The sequence below is a fragment of the Macrobrachium nipponense genome, chromosome 1 (genome assembly GCF_015104395.2).
Source record: "Macrobrachium nipponense isolate FS-2020 chromosome 1, ASM1510439v2, whole genome shotgun sequence".
Taxonomy (NCBI): Eukaryota; Metazoa; Arthropoda; class Malacostraca; order Decapoda; family Palaemonidae; genus Macrobrachium; species Macrobrachium nipponense.
In genome coordinates this window covers 131423044-131446358 of record NC_087200.1, presented here as the reverse complement: position 1 = coordinate 131446358, position 23315 = coordinate 131423044, and the positions used below count along the sequence as shown (strand labels likewise).

The window sequence follows — 23315 nt, the reverse complement described above, 5'->3', positions numbered from 1 at the left end:
CTAACGTATTTCAAATGCAATTTGAAGTGAATTAAGAACAAAATGTGTATAATTACAATCAAATAAGCACTGTGGAGTTTCATTTATGTTGGCAGTAAGGATAAAACCACTGATTACAAGGTAAAAATGAATTTCAGTTCAAATCATGACCCCGGGAATAAGAAATCTCATACTTTCACTAATATAAGCAACAAAATGTTGTTTTATTGTGCTGATTACAAGTACAGTCTTGAGTAATATCAATAAATGTTACATATATAAACTAGTATTGTTCAAATGAGCGCTGGGAAGGACGTGTATTCGATGCTGGAGAGACGAAAGGGACCGGATGCGATAGACGCCATATTGGATTTAAAAACTGCCTTGAAAACATATTTTATGAAGACCTCACATGCTTATTTTAGTTCGTATGGTGCTTTCATATATCACATTATGTTGACGGAACTTCAATCTTTTGAATGGTATGCTTAATGATGTAATTGTATTGTTGTCTCACCAATTAAATATCGAGTGAATAAGAGTGATCTGCCTGAGTAAGATGGACTAAAGACAGTTGAGTATTAGAATTTTGTTTTCCCCCACCCAAAAACTTAGCTTTCATACTGTGGTCCCCTGAACTGATGGCGTTTGTTCAAATTATGTATTAAAACTTAAGAAAATTATATTGGCCAGCATAAACTGCAATAGCTAGGGTAAACAACCGAGTGTACTACTTGGGCCAATCTTTCCCGCTCGCTGACCCACCTTCCAGAAAAAGTACTTTAACACATCCTGACACCAGAGATGGACACCAGTCACAAGTCATCGGTCATGTAAGCAACATTCTCCTCTCGAAGTAAGTGTTTTCTCCCAAAGTACAAAATAATGTCATAATCTAAGATCAAACAGAGGTTACTGAAAGTCTAGCCATGCGCAGCGTAAACCTAACTTCCATGACGCTTTCGAAATTTTTACTCAAAACACATGTGTAGAAGATTGTCGCCATCTCTATGTTTGTGAAGTCACTTGTATCAACAAACTTCCCATTTCCTGTGCTAAACCCACACACCACTCGTACCCATAGACCCTGAGACACTTTCTTCGCAACAATCTTAAATGATGACGATGTTCGCACTCGAGTCCAAGGAAACTCACAATTTTTCGGGAGGAAGAGGAGTGCGCTAGATAATTTTGAAATAAATAATTAAACATCAGTGTAAGGTTTTGAATTGCATAAATTTATTACGTATTCTTGATAATTAATTTGAAAATATACGTTGTTAATTGTTAAAAAAGTAACTAGGTTCCTGACACTAATGTCAATGGTTTTACTGTGAACAGTAGCTACGGCGTTGTTCATGCTTTCCTATTTTTTACCAGTGTTTCCAATTGGTATGTGTTTACCCTCCAAACTTGGTATAAGACTTAGAAAACTGTGGAAATATGTGAAATTGGCTTATCTATTTGTAGTACATATATACGTATACATAAATATTAGAGCAATTTTATCATAATTGCATTACTATGACAACTAGAATTAGTGGAAACAGTTGTAAATGCATCGGCATATGTGTGAAGCTCCACTAGATTGGCAACGATGAAATTTTGCCATTCCTAGCATGCAAACATTAAAGGTTATATGTATTTCAGGCATAGGTACATTTATTAAAAATAAAAGTCAAAATAGTAATACGTATCCCATTATGTTGACAAAACTTCAATCTTTTGAATGGTATGCTTCAAGATGTAATTGTATTGTTGTTTCACCAATTAAATATTGAGTGAAAAAGGGTGATCTTTGTGAGTAAGATGGACTCAAAGCAGTGTTTTACCCAATAGCATAGAAATTAGTATTACCTAACCTAACCCAGTTGGCTGTGTCTTACCCGACCAAGGGTGATTCTCCCTTTCTCCTGGACCTCCCCCCACTCAAACTAACCTAGGATGCTTGTTCCTTGCCTTGCCATAGACCCACCACCTAATCTAACCTTGGGCACTGCAAATGACTTTTAGCCTTATAAGGTCACCTAATTAGCCACACCTAATGTAACCTAGCCAATGGCACCAAGTCCTTACCCTAGTGCATGGTACGTATTACTTCGAAAACATTCCATAAATTTGCCTTAAACCTCATAGTCCAGGCTAAAATATATACTATTATGCACACCCGTAGACAAGGCTAAATGTAAGGATTGCCAATTTTCAAAAATACACATCAATTGGAAGATGAAGATAGGCATATGCACATGATGTAAGAAAAGTAAAAAAACAACTTTTTGTACATTCCACAGAAAATTTAAAGTAAATATTTCCAACCCTTTGCAAGACCTTTTTACCAAGACATTTTTTAAATATATGCTAATTTTACTTAGTTATAAATTTTTTATCAAATTTTTTAGAAATTTTCTTTTGTAAAATTATAATTACAGCTCACACAATATAACAGATGAACTAAAATCAGTAACAAATTATGAGTACGTACATTTATTATAGAATATTTGAGACATCCTTTAATGGGGAGCTGCAGTAGTTAGTTTGCCTTCCCTCCATGAAGTAACAAGGCAAACTGATCTCTCTCTGCAGGACACTCTCTCTCTCTCTCTCTCTTAGAGTTCCTGTATGAGTTGCCATTAGTGAAAAGTGGGTTTTGTGGGAAAAGTGATCTGAACACTTTTCCCACAAAATTCGTTCAAACTGTATGATGTGAAATGTTGTCAGAAGATTATACCAGAGTTTTCACCCTAAAGCTATAATTATTCGTCAGGTGATGACGCCCACTTACAAAAGGTTAATTGAAAGCAAAATTTTATCTGCAAAATTGTCAGAACTTTCCAGATGTTGACAGCCAATGGATGTCAGATTATGGCAAGTTAGTCAGTTCGTAGTTCACAAGCAATATTAGCTAACATGGTAAAAGGTGTGAACCTTTCAAGAAGTTCCTCCTGGCCAGGTGGAGCTGGGCCCCATTGCCTCCGCAGCCGCCCCAGCTCCAGCCTGGATGGGAGACTTGTCAGCTAGGAAGTTGGCAAAGAAGTCAAAGAAGAAGACGAAGGTGGCGTCGTCGTCTTTTTCGTCTTCATCTTTGTCGTCTTATGCCGCCTCTTCCCCTTCTACTTCCAAGGCCCCCCAGTGACTGAAGGAAGAAGAAGGTGACCTGCCCCCCCCCCCCCACCCCCCCCCACCCCAAGAAGTCTCGCACAGAGACAGGTGGACCTTCCACTGGTTCTCCTGTTCCTCCGGGCCCATCTCTCCTTCCTCAGGGAAGAGAAAGATGGGGACCGTGGAGGTACCAGCCACCTCTGGTACCTCCGCTCCCGGCTCTAGAGGTTCCACCTCTGGACCAGGAACCACCTCAGTCGCTCGCCAGCGAGTGTCATCGAGTGTATAGTCACCTGCTGGTGACCGTGCAGCCAGGGTGCAGGCCATTTAGTACACTCACCACCAGGACCCAGGCATGGGGCGGAAGGATAGTAAGAGTTGCCCAGGTGACTCTCGCCAAACCGGTGATCGCTAGTGTAGCAATCGCTTGGTACCCAGGGTAGACGTGACGGTCCCATCTGACCATACACAAGGCGAGACTGGGAGGAGGTCCCCAGGAACAGCTTCGGCTGCTTCTGCGCTCTTGACGCGTCGTGAGGATGGTGCTCGGTCTCGCCGCATTGGTGGACTCTACCAGTCACCCGATCCATCGATCACACCAGAGTGATCAGACAGTCTGCGCGGCTGGTAGCAGCTCCCCTGATGCAAGAGACTGACGCTACCGTCCTCGATCCAGCGCTTTCCGCAGGGAGATCACTGGTCCAGACCTCCAGACCAGTCATTACCACGGGTTGGTGATCACCTGCAGCCCTCTCCATCCACTGGTTCTGCCGGTAGACAGAGCGGGAGCGTCAGATCTGCCTCACCTGTCCCTTCAACCTCCTCGGCGTGATACACTGGGAGGAGCCACAGCCATGAAAGCCTATTTGCCCGGTTCAGTCTTAGGACTGAACAGGTCGTACGCTCAAGTGATTAGAGGAGATCTTGGGAATGCTGGCGAGGACGATGACGCTTTCCTAGACTCGCGGAGTGACTATCACTGCTGTTCACGTGACGGTCCCGCTGGATCGCGCATGTAGAGACCGGTGTGGGCTCCCCCTTTCAGTCCTCTTGAGAGGTTTCGGCCTCAACGAGGATTGGGTCACATCAGAGGATGGTATCAGCTCTCTCCTGTCAAGTGCCCGCTCAGCATCACCCACCCAATAGACACGGTGACCGACCGGTCTTGGTGGCGGCAAGCGTTTCGCCTGCAGTACAAGAGTTTCGTAACCCTCCCCGGGAAAGCATTTTCTCAAGACGGTAACACTTTCCTAGACTCGCAGAGCAGCCATCACTGCAGGTTGATGGCTGCCTGTGACTCACTTCTCCGGCTGCTTGTTCCGCTAGCAAGGTGAGCGAGAGCCTCCAGTCTTCCTCCCACATTTCCTCTGTTCCTATGGCTATGCCGGGAGGGGTGAGGTGAATGGGAGGGATCCTGCAGAGCCCTCTCTGTAGGATTCAGCGTCGGGGCTGCATTCCTGGAGGGACCTTCTGGTACTACCGGATGTACGTCCACATCATTGAGGAAGGATCTTAAATGCCCGTTCCTCCTCGACTTCTACGGGAATCGAGGAGGGACACTACCCGATGATTGTCTGACAAAATTCAGGGGGATTTCGCCGAGCGCTTAAAATTCTTCGGAATTTCCAGCACTCTCCGAGTGTTTTGGTCTGCTACGATCTGCAAACACTTGGGCGAGACGAGAATTCCTGATAATTGTTACTACGTTAACAGGGAATCTCGCCAAATGCTCGAATTCTCGGAATTTCTGGCGTTCTCAAATTGTTTTGGTTTTCCTGTCATTTCCAAACACACTGTCGAGACAGACATTCCCGGTAAGTCGGGAGTCTTACTATGCCATTAAATTCTTTGGAATTTCTAGCTGGCAACAGGTATTCCCGATGATATTGCCCATGGAAGTGCTGCTGCTGAAGGAAGAGTGTCTCGGGAGGGGCCCCACCTGGATGGACCTAACGGTCTGTTGCCTCAGTACGTGGTCACCTCTAAGATACAGAGAAGAGCGGGCAATAACAGTCAGTCTTCCTCTCTTTTTTCCCCTTTACTTCCTGGTTATACCAGAATGATCAAGGAAATAAGAGGAATTCGGTGGAGTCTACTCCTCGGAATTCGAACCCGAGAGACTGTTTTTGGTTCAATCCTAGGATCTTACCGAACATACGTCAATCCATTCAGGATGGATATCACTGAGAGTTTGAATGCCTCTCCAGTGCTACTGTTTTGGGAACATCCAGTTCAGCTTGAACTAGTCTTCTTCAGTAACCTGCTATCACCGTAGAAGTCTCCCTTCGGGAAACTTCACCTTAACTCTCTTCATTAGAGGATGAAGGAGGTCTGCTTCCAGTCCTTATTCTTGTTCCTCAAATGAAGGAGTATGTATACTCCGATTAAGTTGTCAGAGGCAGGGCACTCCTCCTCGCTCTTACAACCAGGAGGAATAGCCCAGGTGTGCAGAACTCCAGTCAGTTCCAGAGGCTCACTTGTATTCCTCCCACCAATCAGTGAGTCTTCCTTATGTAAAGGACCAAGGGTTTGTATATCGTGTAGGAACAAATCACAGTTTTTTAAAGTAAGTTGTATTTTTCCTAATTATACAAACCTGAGGTCCTTTACATATGTGTCTACCTCATGCCACCCCTCAATCTGAACCTGGGCCGAAATGCAAAGTGGAGTGTTTACATCCAGGCAGGCTGGCCCACCCGCCTGCCACACGGTATTTACTGCCTAACCACCTTGTTCAAGAATTTAGCGGCCGTAATTCCAGCTACGCCAAAAGTAATTCCTTATGTAAAGGACCTCAGGTTTGTATAGTTAGGAAAAATACAATTTACTTTAAAAAATTGTAATTTTTGGTTAATTGAAGCATTTCTGTCATTTTGAAATTTCAGTACCTTTGTTGAAATATAAGTTGTCAAGTCAGAATTTTTCTAGCGTATTGCTAGGTATTGTCTTTACTTGGTATGTTGTTTCACTGTTCTTATAATTTTATTTTGATTTTCCAGGTTGAATAATAGTGTAGTCCGAGTACTTGATAGCATCATGGCTGCTTACATTGGTCATATTTGTAAGCTTACACTGCCAAGGATTAGATGTCACTCCAGGATTGATACATACTATAACCACATCAGGGCTATTACGAGTATTGTTCATCAGTCAAAAAAGCAGGCAAGTCCTTTTTTTTTATCAGGACTCTTGTATGCCCATAAACTAGTGCATCAAAGTCTTTTAGTACAAACCAACTACTTTTGGGAGAGCCTAAACTGCAGTAGCATCTGTCTCCCTAATCTGACAGGAAATAAAAAAGTCATGTTTTGCACTGCTTGAGTCTGTATCTGGGCCCTGGGTAACATCAGTAGCTCTGCAGACCTTGCTCGTCATCTTTTGGATGAATTTTTGGCTTTCTTAGATATTGGTGATGTACAATTTCATTGCGGTTTTGTTTTGCAAAATTAGCTTAGCTATTTTTGTTTAGTTTACTGCCATTTTTTCTTGATTGTCTGATTCAAGTTCATCTGGAGTTAGGTTTTGTGCAGATGGCTGCATACCTAGGCTAGTCAAGGAAGTTTACGACCCCCACTCTAGATATACTAAAGTAGGCGTCAGGAGTGTTCAAGAGAACTAAGATGTTGTGTGTGTCAGGATTGGGATGAGGAGAATGGAAACTGCATTTCTCATTATAAGGAAGTTATCCAAGATAGGAAGAGGAAGGCAGCCCTTAAAGCTGATAGTAAGGCTAGTGTAGCTCCTTCACCTTCCCCTGTGTTGGCAGTGACCTCTACTCCTGTTTCTTCTCCTATTCCTAGGAATTTTTCTCCTATTCTTAGTCCTCCAACCCCTTCACTTCCTACTCCTGTGCCAGACTCCCATGTTGCTATTTCTGATACCATTGCCAGCGTTGAATCAAGGTTTGAGAGGAAGTGTAAATATTTTCGCCAATACGTAGTATGATGGAGTTAAGTTCCTCCATGAGATTGTTCATGAAGAAAAGTGAAGTGAAAGTGCCCAGTGCTAGTGCAGTGTAAGCTGAGGGGTTGGCTGTCCATCCCTTCAGTTCTAGTCAAAGGTCACTGTCCCGCTTCCCATCCTCGGGGAGAAGACATACTGGAGGTCCAAGGGAAACTGGCGGGGCTTGCCCATGGGCAATCACCCCCTCTGTCGATCCTGAAGTGTCAAATGAGGTTTTGACTGAGTGCCATTGGAAAGGCATCTTTTAGTGCACGATTGTTGTCGGACTCCAGTGGTTCGTCTCCTCTTGGTTTGCATTGCTGTCGTGGTTCCATGACCTCTTGCCCTCTTAAGAGGTCTTCTTCAGTCATGGATGAGCCCCTATCCCTGTCAAGAGATCTCTGGATACAGTTTCCAATCCTCACCCATCAAGTAGTGGTGCTGTTTCGACTCATAACTGTTACGCTTCTACATACAGTAGTAGTACCTCGAGATACGAAATTAATCCGTTCCGAGGCGCCCTTCGTATCATGAGGTTTTCGTATCTTGGACCACATTTTACATGTAAAATGGCTAATCTGTTCCAAGCCCTCCAAAAACACCCCAGTAAATTATATTTCCAGGCCTAAAACACATGTTCTATGGTTACAACGCCGATCCGACGGAAGAAATATGACTCCAAAAAGGCAAAATACTGTACATACTTGAGTAATATTCAACTGCATGTAATGTTCAACCCCACTTTTACTGCATATATTAGGACTTTAACATATGTCCCTTAGCAATAAGCGTAGCCTATGTTAGCGGTTGCTACTGTAGCCTAGTCTATGATTCTGACATCTAAACTCAAGAAGCTAAAAGCTTAGAATATGCCAATAAAATGTATAAATAATCAGTATGTACTCATATCAAATAATTATTAATTAATCATTAACGGTAACTATAATACACAAAAAAAAAAAAAAAAACCTTCCAATCGATTGTTTACATTCAGCTCTTACCATTTTACGAGTACCGAACGAACGCCAAGCAATCATTTTTCCTAGGACACAGTAAGCCATAAATTTTCATTAGTATCTCTCTTCAACTAATGAAACTACCAAACAGTATAATAACCATTCATTTCTATTCTTTATTCTATCTCTACCTAATGGATAAAACAGAAGAAGAATTCTAAAAAATACGTATTTGTTGGCAGTCTGATTTATTTTATATTTTATGATATCTAATTCACAATTTTTTTATTAAATGTATTGCATGTACTCATTTCAAATAATTATTAAGTAACCATTAACTATAATAAACAAACAAACAAAAAAAGCTTCCAAACTTCTGTTTACATCCAGCACTTACAAGTATCGAACGATCGCCAAGCAATCACTTTACACAGTAAGCCATAAATTTTCATTATCTCTCTTCAACATTAGGTAAAGATAGAATAAAGAATAGAAATGAATGGTTATGAAACTACCAAACAGTATCATAACCATTCATTTCTATTCTTTATTCTATCTTTACCTAATGTTTTTTTTATTAAATGTGTTGCATGAATAAGTTTTTCAATTTACAGCATCCTTTTACCAATAGAATACTTAAAGCACAAGGGGTAGATGCTGACCAATAGGAGAGCAGGATCTTATGGGGTGACTAGCATCAGGAACCAATGGGAGAGCGGGAGGATGGTGGTGAGTTTACTCAGCTGGCGACGCGGGAGTTTTAAAATTGTTCTCGGTGGTCCGGGCGAATCTCGGGACTTTACAGCAACAACCTTTCGTATCTTGAAAACTTTTCGTATGTAGAGCTGTAAAATTGTTCGTATTTGCTTTCATATCTCAAGTTTTTCGTAAGTTGAGCCTTTCGTATGTCGAGGTACCACTGTACTTGCAACTCAGTGGAATCAACTGATGAGCAACAGGTGTTGTTGCTGACTAAGCAGTTGGTTCATTCTCAGCCAACACAACAGATTTTGACTGCTAGTTTGAAGCCTGCTTCTTTGTCTTGACATAAGCCTTCATCACCTGTAATCTTTGGTCAGTGTCAGCAGGAGAATCCTGCTTTGACCCCTTTTTGGCAGCACTTTGAAGAGTTGTTGCCCTTCATTAAGGGTAAGACTCCATCGTCGAAGAAGGAAGAAACAGCTCTATCACCTGTGTCTTCAGAAGACAAAGATCTAGAGCAAGAGTAAGAGCAGCTCTTAGAGCAGGAAGCGGCTCTGCCTCCGACAGCATACACTTCTTTGTTAAGGTTTCTGCTAGAATATTTCATGGATTGTTTCGCCCCTGCCACTCCTAGTTTGCCTCCTTCAATCTTCCTGATAAAGAAGAAGAATCAGTCGGAAGAACTTCTTCCCAAGTTAGTCCTCTCTTCTGCAGCTAGGAAGGCTTTTCGTTATGTTGATGAGTGGCTGTCAGCTAAGAGGGAGCAAGGTAAAGTGTCTTTTGCTTTTCTCCCTTCGTTGCTCCTGAAGGAAGTCTGCCATAGCAAACCACAATCCCAGTGTGAAGGGGTTTTACCATGGTGAACCTTCTGGTATTGAAGGGATGGGTGTATTGCATGTGAGAGAAGGGTTTGTAAGTGGGAACATCTGTTTTGGGGCACAAGTAGATTATTGCTTATGTGTTTGAGTAGAATGTCGGGGATTGTTACATATTGAAAGCATTGATTGATACTGGTTGTAGTGGAAATGTGGTTTTCAGAAAGGCATATGAGAAAATAAAAGAAATTCTAGCACGGAGGGAGGAATGTGCTGGATATGTAACAGGGATTGGAGGGTTGAAAGTAAAGGTGTGCGCCAGGTTTGTTGAATCTGTGCGGTTGAAGGAATAAGGCTGGAGGAGGAGGATTTTTACATTGTTCATACAGTGAATGAGGGGTATATGTTACGGGGGTATGTATTTTTGAATAAAAACAGGGTAAAAATGTACCTGGAACAAGAAATGATAGAGATATGAATGGGGTGTGAGATGATTGTAAATTTGTGTGTGGAGGGGGATGGACAATTAGTTAGGAAGTGTGAAGGATGTGGAATGGAGGATCACGTGAAGGAAGTCTGCTGTAGCAAACCACAATCCCAGTGAAATCAAGTGTGAAGGGGGTTTACCCTGGTGAGACCTCTGGTGTTGAAGAGGTTATTAGAGAAGAATGTGGGGATTGTTATTGAAAGTATTGATTGATACTGGTTGTAGCAGAAATGTGGTTTTCAGAAAGGTGTATGAGAAAATAAAAAAACTGAGGGAGGAATGTTCTGGATATGTAACAAGGATAGGAGGATTGGAAGTAAAAGTGTGTGCAAGTTTGTTGAGTTTGTTACAGTTGTAGGAATAAAGCTGGAGGAGGAGGATTTTTATGTTGTTGATAGAGTGAAAGAGAGGTATGATATGTTACTGGGATACGTAATTTTGAAGAAAAACCGGGTAAAATTGTACCTGGAGCAAGAAATTATAGAGATATGAATAGGAAGTGAGAAGTGAGACTAGCATGAAGTTGTATGTGGAGGAAAATGGACAAGTAAGTTTAAAGATGGTTTTTGGAGTGAAGGTGTATGTGATAGAGGAAGTGTGCAGGGGGTGGAATGGAGGATCATGTGAAGGAAGTCTGCTGTAGCAAACCACAATCCAAGGCAAACTAACTGCAAAGGGGGTTTACCATTGTGAGACCTCTGCTATTGAAGGGAAAGATGTATTGCATGTGAGAGATTGGTTTGTAAGTGTGAACGTCTGTTTTTGGGGAACAAGTAGATTGCTCCTTTTGTGATAGAGAAGAATGGGCGGGATTGTTTTTGAAAGCATTGATTGATACTGGTTGTAGTAAAAATGTGGTTTTTAGAAAGATGTGAGAAAATAAAAGAAAATATAGCATGGAGGGAGGAATGTGCTGAATATGTAAGATGGATTGGAAGTATGTGCCAGGTTTGTTGAGTCAGTTATGGTTACAGGAGTAAGACTGGAGGAGGAGGAGGATTTTTACGTTGTTGATAGAGTGAATGAGAGCTATGATATGTTTCTGGGGTATGCATTTTTGAAGAAAAACAGGGTAAAGATGTACCTGGAACAAGAAATAATAGAGATATGAATGGGGATTGATGTACATGTGAAGTTGTATGTCGAGGATCCTACGTAGCTCCCAGCAAGGCTTCCAAGCAGGAAGGAGTGAAAGACAACTGAGCCTGAGTCCTACTCTCCAAATTGTTGAATCCATGAATGAGATTGACAACTTCTATAAAGGAAGACAAAAACTCTTGCGTGTCTCCCTCCTCCTGTTCCAGCAATGGAGACCAATGATGAAAAGGATGTGGAGGCTTATCTAAAGCGCCTTTCTCATGTAAATTAACAGAAGAACCAGCAGCTAAACAGCCTGAAACACCAACTAACCTGTCTGGGCTAGATACATGTGCCAACTCCTGCAACGAACCAACCACAACACTAGGGACATCATTACGCACTCTCCCAACAGGTGACTTTCTAACATGGCTGTGTAATAGCAGACATACAAACGTGTGTTGGTGAGGAATCCCGAACACTTGAGATAGAATGAGAATCCCTTGGAGTCGAACTACTGGAAGTACCAGGGAGTCATGCAGGCAAACACTCCTGTTGCACCAACTCCACACTCACAACCTTCAACCTCTTGACAGGCGCCTTGAGATCATTACAGTGACGAATAGGCCCTAGAGAAGGAGAAACGGAAGCACCTGCAACGTGCACGAATGAGGGAGATTGCAACATACTCGCGACTCGATGCAGAGGAAGAAGCAGCCACTGCAGATCGCACAGGGGAAGATACATTAACACTCTCAGTAACACTCGCAGGAATAGGGCGTGCTGCTCCTCACTCACAGACAAAGAAAGGGCAAAGTCCTTTGGCTTCCAATGCTTGATATGCCAACGCGGCAGAGATGAGGGAGAGGAAGATAGCACTGGCTTTTTACACAATCTCTTCGCAGGAGGTGGGGGCGACACAACACGCTTGCTTCCAGTCCTCTCACCCGACATGGCAGCTAACTTTTCTTCTAAAACAAAGTCCGATCTATTAAGAACCGCGTGGCATAAAGCTTCAGACAGATCAGCAAGAGAAGGGAGATGCAGCAAACTGGATGGCAGAGATGACCTCACAGCAGCAAACGATGATGACAGACGAGCGAGGCAGTGCAGCGGAGACAACTGAGAGTGACATCATCGATGGAAGTGAGGTCATAAGCAGTGATAACGTCACGGCTCCCCCTCAATCCGAACGGGAAGCAGATGCCACTGGTGGAGGGATACAAAATGACTGACCCTGTGACGTCACTAGTGGGGCTGACGACCACAGCTTCCCTTTGACTCGAAGAAGCGGCAATCATCACTTGCGGAGTTGTACAATATGGTTGACCTCTGCTACCCACGAAGATGAGGCCAGGAGGAGGAGGGAGGTCCTGGACAGCATGACGAGGGGGATAGCGAGCATCCATGAATGCGTCAGCAAACCCTCGAAGGAGGGTGGACCCCGTAACCCAAGTGTCCCCCAAAGCACAGCCGTTTTGGACGCCTCCGACTTTGAAATAGAAGACATTGATGAAAAAGCCTCCTCCCTCTCAGGAATCAAATTAACTCGCAAGGAAAAAGGGGCGACATTACATAAATCAGCCTGAGGGCCTCCCGATATTTCCAACGACGAATCGATAGAAGAAAAGGAAGGGGAAAAAGGCACAATACTGGCATGGGGTGTGACAGCAGCAGGAGACGAAGCATCAGGAAGAGGAGAAGAAAAACCCTCCCACGAAGGAAGAGTAGAAACCCTGTGATGCTCCCTCTTACCATAAAATAACTTTCACTGCTCTCTAGGCCACGCACAGCATTCCGTGCAGCGATTCGTTATTGTACAAACGTTAGAACGGCACCTACCACAAGTGACATGTGGGTCCGTCACAGTCGTAGCCAAAAAACGAGAACACAGAAAACCTGGAGTTCCAGGGCACATACGTTGACAAGGCTGAGAAGGGGCAGAAGCAGCCATAATAACAGCACACACACACACACACACACACACACACTCAAACACCAGCGAAAACGGGCAATGAACTGGGTAAAGGCTGAGAGGTCAACCACAACTCTCATCTGGGCGGTTTTAAGGAAGACTGACACTGGGCGTAGGTTCCAATAACCGGAACTCGTCCTGTTATGGCACCAGAAATAGCCGTCTATCACCATAAAACCGGATTACCAATAACTGGGGTTGCCTGTAACCTCTCAGTTCAGAATCATTTGGTTATTGCTTCAGTTTCCTGAGTTAAAAATCACAGAAACCAGACAGTTAAAATTCATGGTTTACATATCTTTGAAATAAGGTTTACTAAAAGCATCTTGGAATTGATGGAATGGTTAGTTAAGGCATGCATACACACACAAACATAAGTAGTGATGGCCAACTACTGTTCTCTCTTTCTTTGCATAGAAACTAAAGCATAGCACATAATAAAACTAATTAAAGGCACAGTAATGGGTTTGTGGTGAAACAAGAAAGTTATCAGTTTCTGTTTCTGTTTGATGGACTTTACTTACTTGATTGTTTAAGCAGATGCTCAGATTTGTCATCAAGATCTCTGTAGTAGTCTCATGTTTCAGTTATTAAAACTATTACAATTTTTTGTTGGATTCCTTCTCCTCACTGTTTTAATTATATCGGGCAATTATTTTGCTACGTATTTAAAAAGTAGTGTATAGTAATTTTTGTATGAACAAAAAATATCATATCACTTTATATTTTTTATCATGCTATTTTTGTTAATTGTTTACTTTTACTATGATGTTAATTTGTGAAAGTTTTTTTAATGATATTAGTGAAATTGTGATTTACTTACAAAATGTCTGTTTTCTCCTACGAAAAATTGCTATACCATACCTTGTAAATTTTAATAAATCTTATGGTGAAAAAGTTTCAAGTTTTGCTTCCTATTCTCTCTACAGTTCAACAATTTTTCCAGGTTGTATTGGGTATTGAAACCAGCTGTGATGATACTGGTGCAGCTGTTGTTAGTGAGGATGGGGAAATTCTTGGTGAAGATCTTTATAGTCAACAAAAAATTCATTTACTGTAAGTACTCTTCTATATGAATTTATCAGTACATATAACCTATACTGAAAAATAACCTCTCTCTCTCTCTCTCTCTCTCTCTCTCTCTCTCTCTCTCTCTCTCTCTTCCTTCTCTCTCCTCTCTCTCTCTCTCTCTCTTTCAGGAAAAGATACATAGTACTGCTAATTTGAGTCTTTAACCAATTGGTATTAACACATATGCACACTATTTATGTGTACTACTATGTTTAAAGTGGAAGACAAAAAGTTTTTTGTTTTTGTCAGTCAATAGTAAAGAGGGAGAGATTATAATTCCAGAGAGATTAAAGAGATAAGTCTCTCTCTCTCTCTCTCTCTCTCTCTCTCTCTCTCTCTCTCTCTCTCTCTCTCTCTCTCTCTCTCTCTCTCTCTCTCTCTGTTTTGACTGGAAGGGTTACAAGTATGTATGTACATATATATCTTTATGGGTACTAATGTTTAAGATGACTGAAATTATATTAATAATATAATCTCAAAGATTAATTTAAAGTATATTTGATGTATGTAGGATGTTATTTAAGGTATACATTTGATATTTGAACTTTCAAAATAGGCAGTTATAAACATTTTTAGAGGGACTTCTAATTATTCACGGTTTTTAACTATTTGCTGGGTGTCTGGTACACATCCCCCACGAATACTGGGGTCCACTCGATAGTATTCATCCAATCACCATTAAAATGTTTAAAATCCGAATTTCATATGCAGGCAACTCAAAACCTCGAGGTTTCAGTACTGTAGCAATTTTTCTGTAAATGATGAATAATTTCTCTCTCTCTCTCTCTCTCTCTCTCTCTCTCTCTCTCTCTCTCTCTCTCTCTCTCTCTCTCTCTCTCTGTTGTATCAGTATTGTATAGTACATATCCTTCAATGAAAATATAAATTACTGTAGCGTCTGATTTATTGCACTACATTTCATTAAAAGTTTAGTTAACTATGATTAACATGCACATTATAACACTACATAAGAGAGTATTCTATCACTGTTGAAGTTTTGTCTCTAATCACCATAGAAATATTCAAAATCTAATTTCATATGTAGGCAACTCTCAACATTCTCCTCTCTCCGTTATAGTTTAAGGGCCTTTGAATTCTCGTCCCTAGCAAGTTACTGTGCTTTGATGTATGAACACTTAAATTTTCTCTCTCTCTCTCTCTCTCTCTCTCTCTCTCTCTCTCTCTCTCTCTCTCTCTCTCTCTCTCTCTCTCTCACAGTATACATATATTTTTATAAAAAAAAATTCAGTAATAATTTGTAAATATGCTGCTCTACAAAAGAACGCGAATTGATGATAATTGTAGAAATGCAGCCCAAGTAAAAGTCCACAAATTAGTTAAATATCCCTCATGGACAAGTGAGTGATGCGTTCCACAAAAATCTGCATCGATGAAATGTGGAAATTGTTGGGGGGGTGGTGCCGTTGCACTCTAAATTATAGAGGATGTACAGTACAGGCAGTACCCGGTCATTTGCGGACTTGGTTAATGGCAATCCAGTTGTATGGGGCTGCTCTAGCATCATAAAATCGGTGATATTTGGTGCCATAATGTGCTGATTTCCAGTTATTGGTGCTGATACATATGTAATAGATGTCCCATTTACCGGTTATTGGGACCAAAATCTGGTTATCGGCACCAAAATCTGGTTATTGGGGCCAAAATCTGGTTATCAGCCTCCTCAAAATCTGGTTTTTGACACCAAAATCCAGTTATCAGCACCAAAATCTGGTTATTGATGCTATAAATGCCATAAACCATTGAGTTTCAGTTATTGGTGATTTTCCTTATCAAGCCTGTTGGAACGGAACACCCGCCAATAACTGGGGACTGCCTGCATAAGCATTTTTAGAGGGGATTTTTGCATTTCCGCAGATTTTGCATTTCTGCGGTAGGTTCTGGAACCTATTCCTCCGTAAAATGTGGGAGCACCGTATTTTAAATGTATCTTTGACTTGTATTTCATGTAGCATTATATTGTATTGGGTATTGAGCAAAGTAGATTTCAGTTTTCAAGTTTGAAGTTGGTTTGCTTGTAAGATTTAATTCAAAATATAATACAGTATATGAATTATTTTGTGTTATGCATTATTGAATGAAAGTTTTCAAAGAAATCAAAACTGAATTTACATAAGAATACAGAACATTATAGATGAAATAACAGGAAGAGATTGTTGTTGGTGGTATGAATATGTAACATTCAAATGTTAGTAGGAACAGTGAAGAATGAAGGCATTCTGTTCAGCACTAGGACAGTGATTTATTGGGATGTCTCCAGATGGAAGTCAAAGAAAACTAAAATATTCTCCCCATAGGGGTTAGTGCTATCAGTATACCTCATGCAGTGCACTGTAAGCATCAATTCAGGTTCTTTGCAGCGTCCCTTTAGCCCGTAGATGCAACCTGACATCCTTTCTACTGTACCTCCATTTATATTACCTCTCTAGCTTACTTTCCACCCTATCCTAACAATTGACTTATAGTTCAGCTGCAAGGTTTTCCACCTGTGACAACTTTCAAACCTTTTTACCCTCAATTTCCATTTCAGCACTGAACGACTTCACAGGTCTCAGTGCTAGGCCTTTGGCCTAAATTTTACAATCCAATTCCTAACAGATCCCAATCATTGATCAGAAAGTGAAAAGAATTTGAAAAATTTTTACACTGTAGCTATAAAGGAGCAAATGTTAGCAGTGATCAGAAATTTATAATTTTCCACACTAAAGTTGAAATTAAAAATATGCAACAAAAATATGGCTGAGTAGCTGGGTTAAATACAAAAAGAAATTCTTGAACATTTAGAGGCTCTTTGAATGTCAGAAAACTGGACCAACATTGGAACGTTTATCAGTGTGCTGGAAAAACATACTGTAGAACTGGGTTATGAGGTAACATGACATGAACCTTGGATATCAAATGAAACCTGGGACACAATAAAGATGGTAAAAAGTAAACAGCACTGAACTTATTATTCAGGGAGGAGATGAAAAACTTGAAGTAGCCTGTTAAATACTGAAGTTGAGATAATGAAGTTTAACAGAATGCAAGAAGAGGTGAGAAGATCTGGAATAACAAGCGTATGCTGACAAAGCCTTATATTCATTGAGTATCATTGGTGCTAAGGTAAAGAGCAGAATGTAATGAAATATTCATGGGTAAAGAATTAAAGAGGATAATACTTGCCAGATGGAGTGTAGGTCAATAGTAGTAATATGAAAGGAGGTAGACCTTAATGTACTAATACCTGAATAATGGTTTTTTAAGTTGAACCAATAAATTGAATCGGTCGTAAAGCTGATGTGATGGAATACATTGGGCTCACTAGCAGAACTGTTGCAGAATATGGAATGAGGAAACAAAGACTAATGGTAAGAAATTGGAAGTCTTAGCAAAGATATCAAAGAAAGGTCACCCAATTTAATGTTGTTGTAGAATATGGAATGAGGAAACAAAGACTAATGGTAGTAAATTGGGAGTCTTAGTAAAGATACCAAAGAAAGGTCACCCAATTTAATGTGATAACTATAGAAGCATTGCTCTTATGTTGGTTGTGATGAAAATTTTGTGTGCTAGCTATCAATAGGCTGGAAAAAGAATTGTTTCAATCAAATATTCTTGTTAATATCTATTTTACAGCAGTTTGTGGAATTTGAAATCCAGTTTGGATGGTGTTTGTTTATAATTAGAAAGCTTTGGAATGTATTCATAAACCTGTATATTTCAGTTGAATGTGTGAAGTTGACTGAAAGTCATGAATTAGATGCAAAACTCACGTTGAATCTTGTCGAGTGAGTATTCTTATACAGTAATGAGAATTGCTTGTTTGTTACTATTGTGTCACATGTCAGGAGTCATATATTTAACTTGGGATCTTTATCAAGAGTTATTACAGCAGTTACTTGGCAGCCCCTTCCAAAGCTCTTCCTTTGGGAATGGACTGTATGAACTCTTAAAAAATTGTTTTCAGCAACCTGGTGGATAGGACTTTTTTTATCTTTCTGCACTCAATTCTTCCATGAATCCCTCAGGAAGGCCTCTTTGTGAGCTGGAAATATTGAAATGATAGTTGTTTTTTAGATTATACTAACAAGCTTTTATGTAGTCAGTGTCTATTTTCCTGACTACCAAATAGAACTAACTTCTAAATTACTTCATTATTCCTTGGGCTCCATCTTGTTTCTTTCAAAAGGGACAAGACAAACTGACATGAGTCACTGTCCCCTGTTTTAATAGTGAAAAGGTAAGGCCCTGTTAACTGCAGGGTTCTGTTCCCGGGTGAGCGCTGCTAACCGAAAATCAGCGATACAACATTAATAACCTCCTTAATGATGCAGTTAACCAGAGATTGGCAGTGCTAACTAGCAATTGGCACCATAAATAACCCACGTAATGGAGCTGTTAACTGAGATCGATGCCGCTAACCAGAGATCAGCGCCAAAAATCCAGTTAATGGATTGCTAGACCAGCACCATAAAGCTGGATCACCTTATTGTTAATGCAGTTTTGCATCCTCCTCAGCTCCTAATTCCTCGTTTTTTCCAATAGTTTTCAAGAGGAAAACTATTGTCAACAAGATTTCATAATTTTGGCCTGACTGCTTAATCCTGATACTAATAGTAATTTTCTTGTTAGTCAAGTTTCCCTCCACATTCTACTTCAGATATGGTGTATTTTGGACAATGTAATAACCTTTGGCAGGTTAGATGTTGCATCCTATACCAACCACTTTCCTACTCACAATACAGGCATCACTGTTGAATATATGGGCCTTAGCTGCTATCTTACTGTTGTCTAGATACATGTCCAGAACTCTTGTGGTCAGTCTGCCAATCTTGGGATATGTCTACTAAGCTAGCCAGGCCTAACCCAGCCTGATTTTCAAGTATGTAATCCTACATGCCAAGTGACCTGACATCACAATTGATTCTTGTATGTACCATAGTTCTTCCTTGCCTGGTTTCATTCTAGTTGGAGAGCTGTTCTAGTCTTCATTTGCCTTCTGCCTAAGTATATATTATTCAGGTATTAAAGCATTAGAGACAGTACCTTACCTTATGGGATAAAAATCTGTCGCCTCCTTTGTTCAGCATTTCGGTTTATTATAGCATTAACCCACTTAGAACTAAACAATAAGGTTATATAAGGCAATATTTTCTTTCCAGTACCTAAATTTTTTTGAGAAATGGTTTTGTGACAGTAATTTTAACATTTTTTCATTATCAGTTGAAGATAAAATATAATGTATATGGTATATGAACTGTATCTCAGATCCATCATATTTTTTCAGGCATGGTGGCATAATTCCTCCAATTGCAAATAGGCTGCATGCAGAAAGAATCGAGTCTGTAGTGACAACAGCTATAGAAAGATCTGGAGTAAGTCTCAACGAAATTGATGCTATTGCTACGACAGTTAAACCTGGTACATCAGATACAGTTATTGAAGTTAATTTTATAGCATTTAAATCAACATTTTTCATGTATTCTATATTGCTGTGATCTTGCTTGGGACCTTGATATCCGAGGTACTTTAGTGTAAAATTTCCTGAGAGTTAGCGGTCTATTTATCCCCATGCTCAGGCTATCCTGTGTCTGAAATGCTGGACCAAGGCTCAATTTAAGCCATAACTTGGTGACAAAAAACTAAGCAGTTGAATTAGAAGTAACATCTTACCTAATAATTGAAGTAAAATAGAAAGCATGAATGTCCAAAAAAAAACCATTTATGAATTAATAAGAGAAGAATAGAAAGCTAAAGGTAACTGAGAGAGGTGAAATCACTCTTAGACAATTATTAAACCTCAACCTTTTGAGATATTGAGATATTAGTGACTCCCAAATTCACATCTATTGATCATGAACTTAATGATTTTCTTTTATTGCTTGCAGTGAATTTTTTTATGGTATAAACTTAATTTTGGTGTAATTGTTTGACTGAATACTTGTACTTTATTGCAAAGTGAACAAAATATTCCAAATGACATTGAAAATTGCCACAAATTTTGAGCAGATGTTAACTAATGTCATTGGGATTTTTGTGGTTGGGAATAGGGTAGTATCCTCGGAATATCAAAGGGTTGAAACCATGCAAATAACCGCTGAAATAAGCAATTTTTTATGAATCTTATTATATTTAGAAGTAGCATGAAAGATAGTTTGACAAATGTTATTTGAAATTATATAAAGCAAATTTCATAGAGACAATTGAAAGGAAATCTCTTGAAAATGTAGCACAAATTGCAACCCCATCATGTATAATCAACCATTTTGTTTAACAAAATCATCCCAGAATTGTTAAATCTCTGTCGCAAACCTTGATACAGCACAGTGAAATTCAGTATGCAGTGGTCCCTTGAAATACATGGAAGTTAGTGGTGCCAACTGCAACAAAAGTTGAAAATCCATTACTGACACTAGCCCCCAATCCTATGTGCCTAATACAGACAGTCCCTGGTTGTCGGGGGTTGGGGAGGCGGGGGGGTTGGGTTCCAGGGGATGTGCCGATAAGCGAAAGCTGCCATTATGGCACCTCTGTTAGGTATGTTATGGCACCATAACTCTATTATTGGCACCATAAGGCGCCGATAACCGGAACTCAGCCCATTATGGTGCCATAAATTGCTGATTTTATGGGGCTATAAAACCAGATGGCCAATAACCAAGTCCACTGATAACCGGGGACTGCCTGTACTACAATAATATGTTGTGTATTATTATAACTTGCCCAGTAATTACTTAGCTAAGAGTTTCTACTCGATGGTAACTTAAGTTTTGAAAGTTCACGGTAGTGCTGGTTTTCTGTTTACGTAGATGACTAACCCTGTCCACTTTTCGGGTGAGAGGAACAACCCGGACAAGAGCTGAATTTTGTTTCTGGCGGTGTAAGACTAACATATGTAGTGTTAAGAACATTGCTTGACTTTGGTTTTCAGCATGTGATCTTCCCATTTGGTAAAGTATTTTTGCTACTGTAGCCTTTGGCTTTTGTACTGGATTAGAGTGTTATTCCATGATTTTTTATGTTTCTGCTCTCAGGAGACTTACTTATTTTGACTGATTTTGACTTCTTTTGCTAGCAGACTATGTTGACTCTAGCACATTGACTATTATTAGGTATTGCAGCAATACTCATTTAATTATAGCATGCTATGACTCGCACACTTCATGTAGGGGACAAATTTGTTCGATTGACTTGCTCTATGAGGAGTAAAGAGAATGGAATGAGAAAAAATGGAAGACTTTAGCTTCTCATCTGTCTAAATTAGAAAGAGATCGTAAGAGGAAAGCAGCTTCTAGAGCAGAGGTTAAGTCCTCAGCCACTCAGGACATGACTCGGGAATTTAGTAGTGTTGATATTCCTATTGCCTCTTCCCCTGCTAAATTAATCTCTCCTATTTCGAGCCTTCCTCCTAAACCACCAACTCCTACTCCTGTTTTCTATGCTCCTGACCCAGAACGCTATGCCAGCTTCAAAAGTAAGTCCAATAAGAAGTTCGATTTTCTGGCTAATATGGGTAGCAATGCTCGTTATATGTGGTCCTGTCTACAAACAATCATTCAAGCTTAACCAATTTTTCCTGTCTTACTGAACAGTCAAATACTATTGTAATAGGAGTTGTTGCACGGTCTCTTAACACCATGATGTCCCAAAAAATGACAGCCTTCATCAGTTTTAAAATGTTCCACTCCTCCTTCTATGAACTTGTAATTTTCCAATCCTTCAAGTTGATCTGATAGTAGTATTCTAGATACTGAGTGTACTTCCAAAACTTGACACACTGTTGCTCTAATCTATTTACAGCCAACCCAAAGTTGGAGGTTAATCAATCTCTATTTCCTTTTCAAGGCAATGCCACTACATACTGTTTGTCAATTTCGGTATAGGTTACAGTGCTCTTGGAGTTCTCTAATACCTTCTTTTCCTGTTCTGTTATCTAACTGGTCTAAACTTCATAAAGCTTCAAGATCTTCCTGTGGTATTTATCTCGTGTGTTTCCACTGCCAGTTTTAAAATAGAAACATGAGTCTCCTTGGTGGGAGAACTACAGGTTCCAGTTATCACATAACCTAATATGTTTGGTAGTAATACTTAAGTTCTCAAATTTTCTAAACCCTTGATGTAGTACGTTCCGAGGCGCCTTTCGTATCATGAGGTTTTCGTATCTTGGACCACATTTTACATGTAAAATGGCTAATCCGTTCCAAGCCCTCCAAAAACACCCCAGTAAGTTTCATAATAAAGGTAAATTGACCTATAAACAATGAAATACTACAACAATTTGGACCATTCAATACGTAACTTAATAATAAAAATGCAAAACCTGTAAATAAAGTGTATATTAGTGTACAAGAAATATTATTACTGTAACGTAAAATGTGGAAGCTTACCTTTCGAGTGAGGCTATCTCCGAAAGTGGCGGCAGAGGAGGAGGAGGACAAACGGCAGATACGTACACTTAACTTTTACAAAACACATACAAAAATTTCAGAAAAAAACAAACTAAACTTTACAAAACACATTAACAAAACTGTAACACTTAACTTTACAAAAAACTTAAAATAAAATTTAGTTTTGTCTTTTTTTTTATTTTTACATTTCTCTTTACTTTTTTATACTTTACGTAATTTCAATTTCTTCACCACCGATGGATGTCAGTCCGTTTACAGAATTTTTCGAACCACCCATGAGAAGCCTTGAACTCTAGGGTTGCCGTTGATGTCCCCTCTCCGCCATCGTCTTCGGCTTGGGCAATCAAATCGCCGAAAATAGCGCTGGCCTTCTGGCAGATTGCCGTCTGGGTTATCTTATCGCCATCGATTTCTTTGTCCTCAATCCATACAAGAAGCAGCCTTTCCATTTCATTATGCACATGGCTCCTCTTGTTGGACAAAATAGTCACGCCCTTGGAAGGTGTAGCTGCTTTGATGGCTTCCTTCTGCTTAAGGATGGTGCCTATCGTAGACGAATTTTGGCCGTATTCCTTAGCGATCACACTCAACCGCAAGCCAGCTTCATACTTTTTTATTATCTCCATCTTTGTCTCCATAGAAAGCATTCTCTTCTTTCTCTGAACTTCAGCAACTTTCTTGGGACCCATGACTATATGTACTGTACGTAATTAAGTTACGTATGTAGTACGTATACTAATTAGGTTCTCACAACACGATAAGTAGCACAACGAAATCACTAACGAATTTACAATACTAAACGAA

General features: G+C 40.1%; 1 protein-coding gene across 2 annotated transcripts in view; it reads left to right on the top strand.

Annotated features, from left to right (window-relative positions):
- The first annotated feature begins 6051 nt into the window (after positions 1-6051).
- LOC135219629 (tRNA N6-adenosine threonylcarbamoyltransferase, mitochondrial-like) overlaps positions 6052-23315 on the top strand; it is a 62855-nt gene continuing 45591 nt past the window's right edge. For both annotated transcript variants that reach the window (XR_010315473.1, XM_064256551.1), the window contains exons 1-3: positions 6052-6240; positions 13979-14088; positions 19391-19524. Coding sequence is in view for 1 of the 2 variants with exons in the window: in XM_064256551.1 (XP_064112621.1) it covers positions 6115-6240; positions 13979-14088; positions 19391-19524 (370 nt within the window). In the remaining variant the exon portion in view is untranslated. The remainder of the gene's footprint in view (positions 6241-13978; positions 14089-19390; positions 19525-23315) is intronic.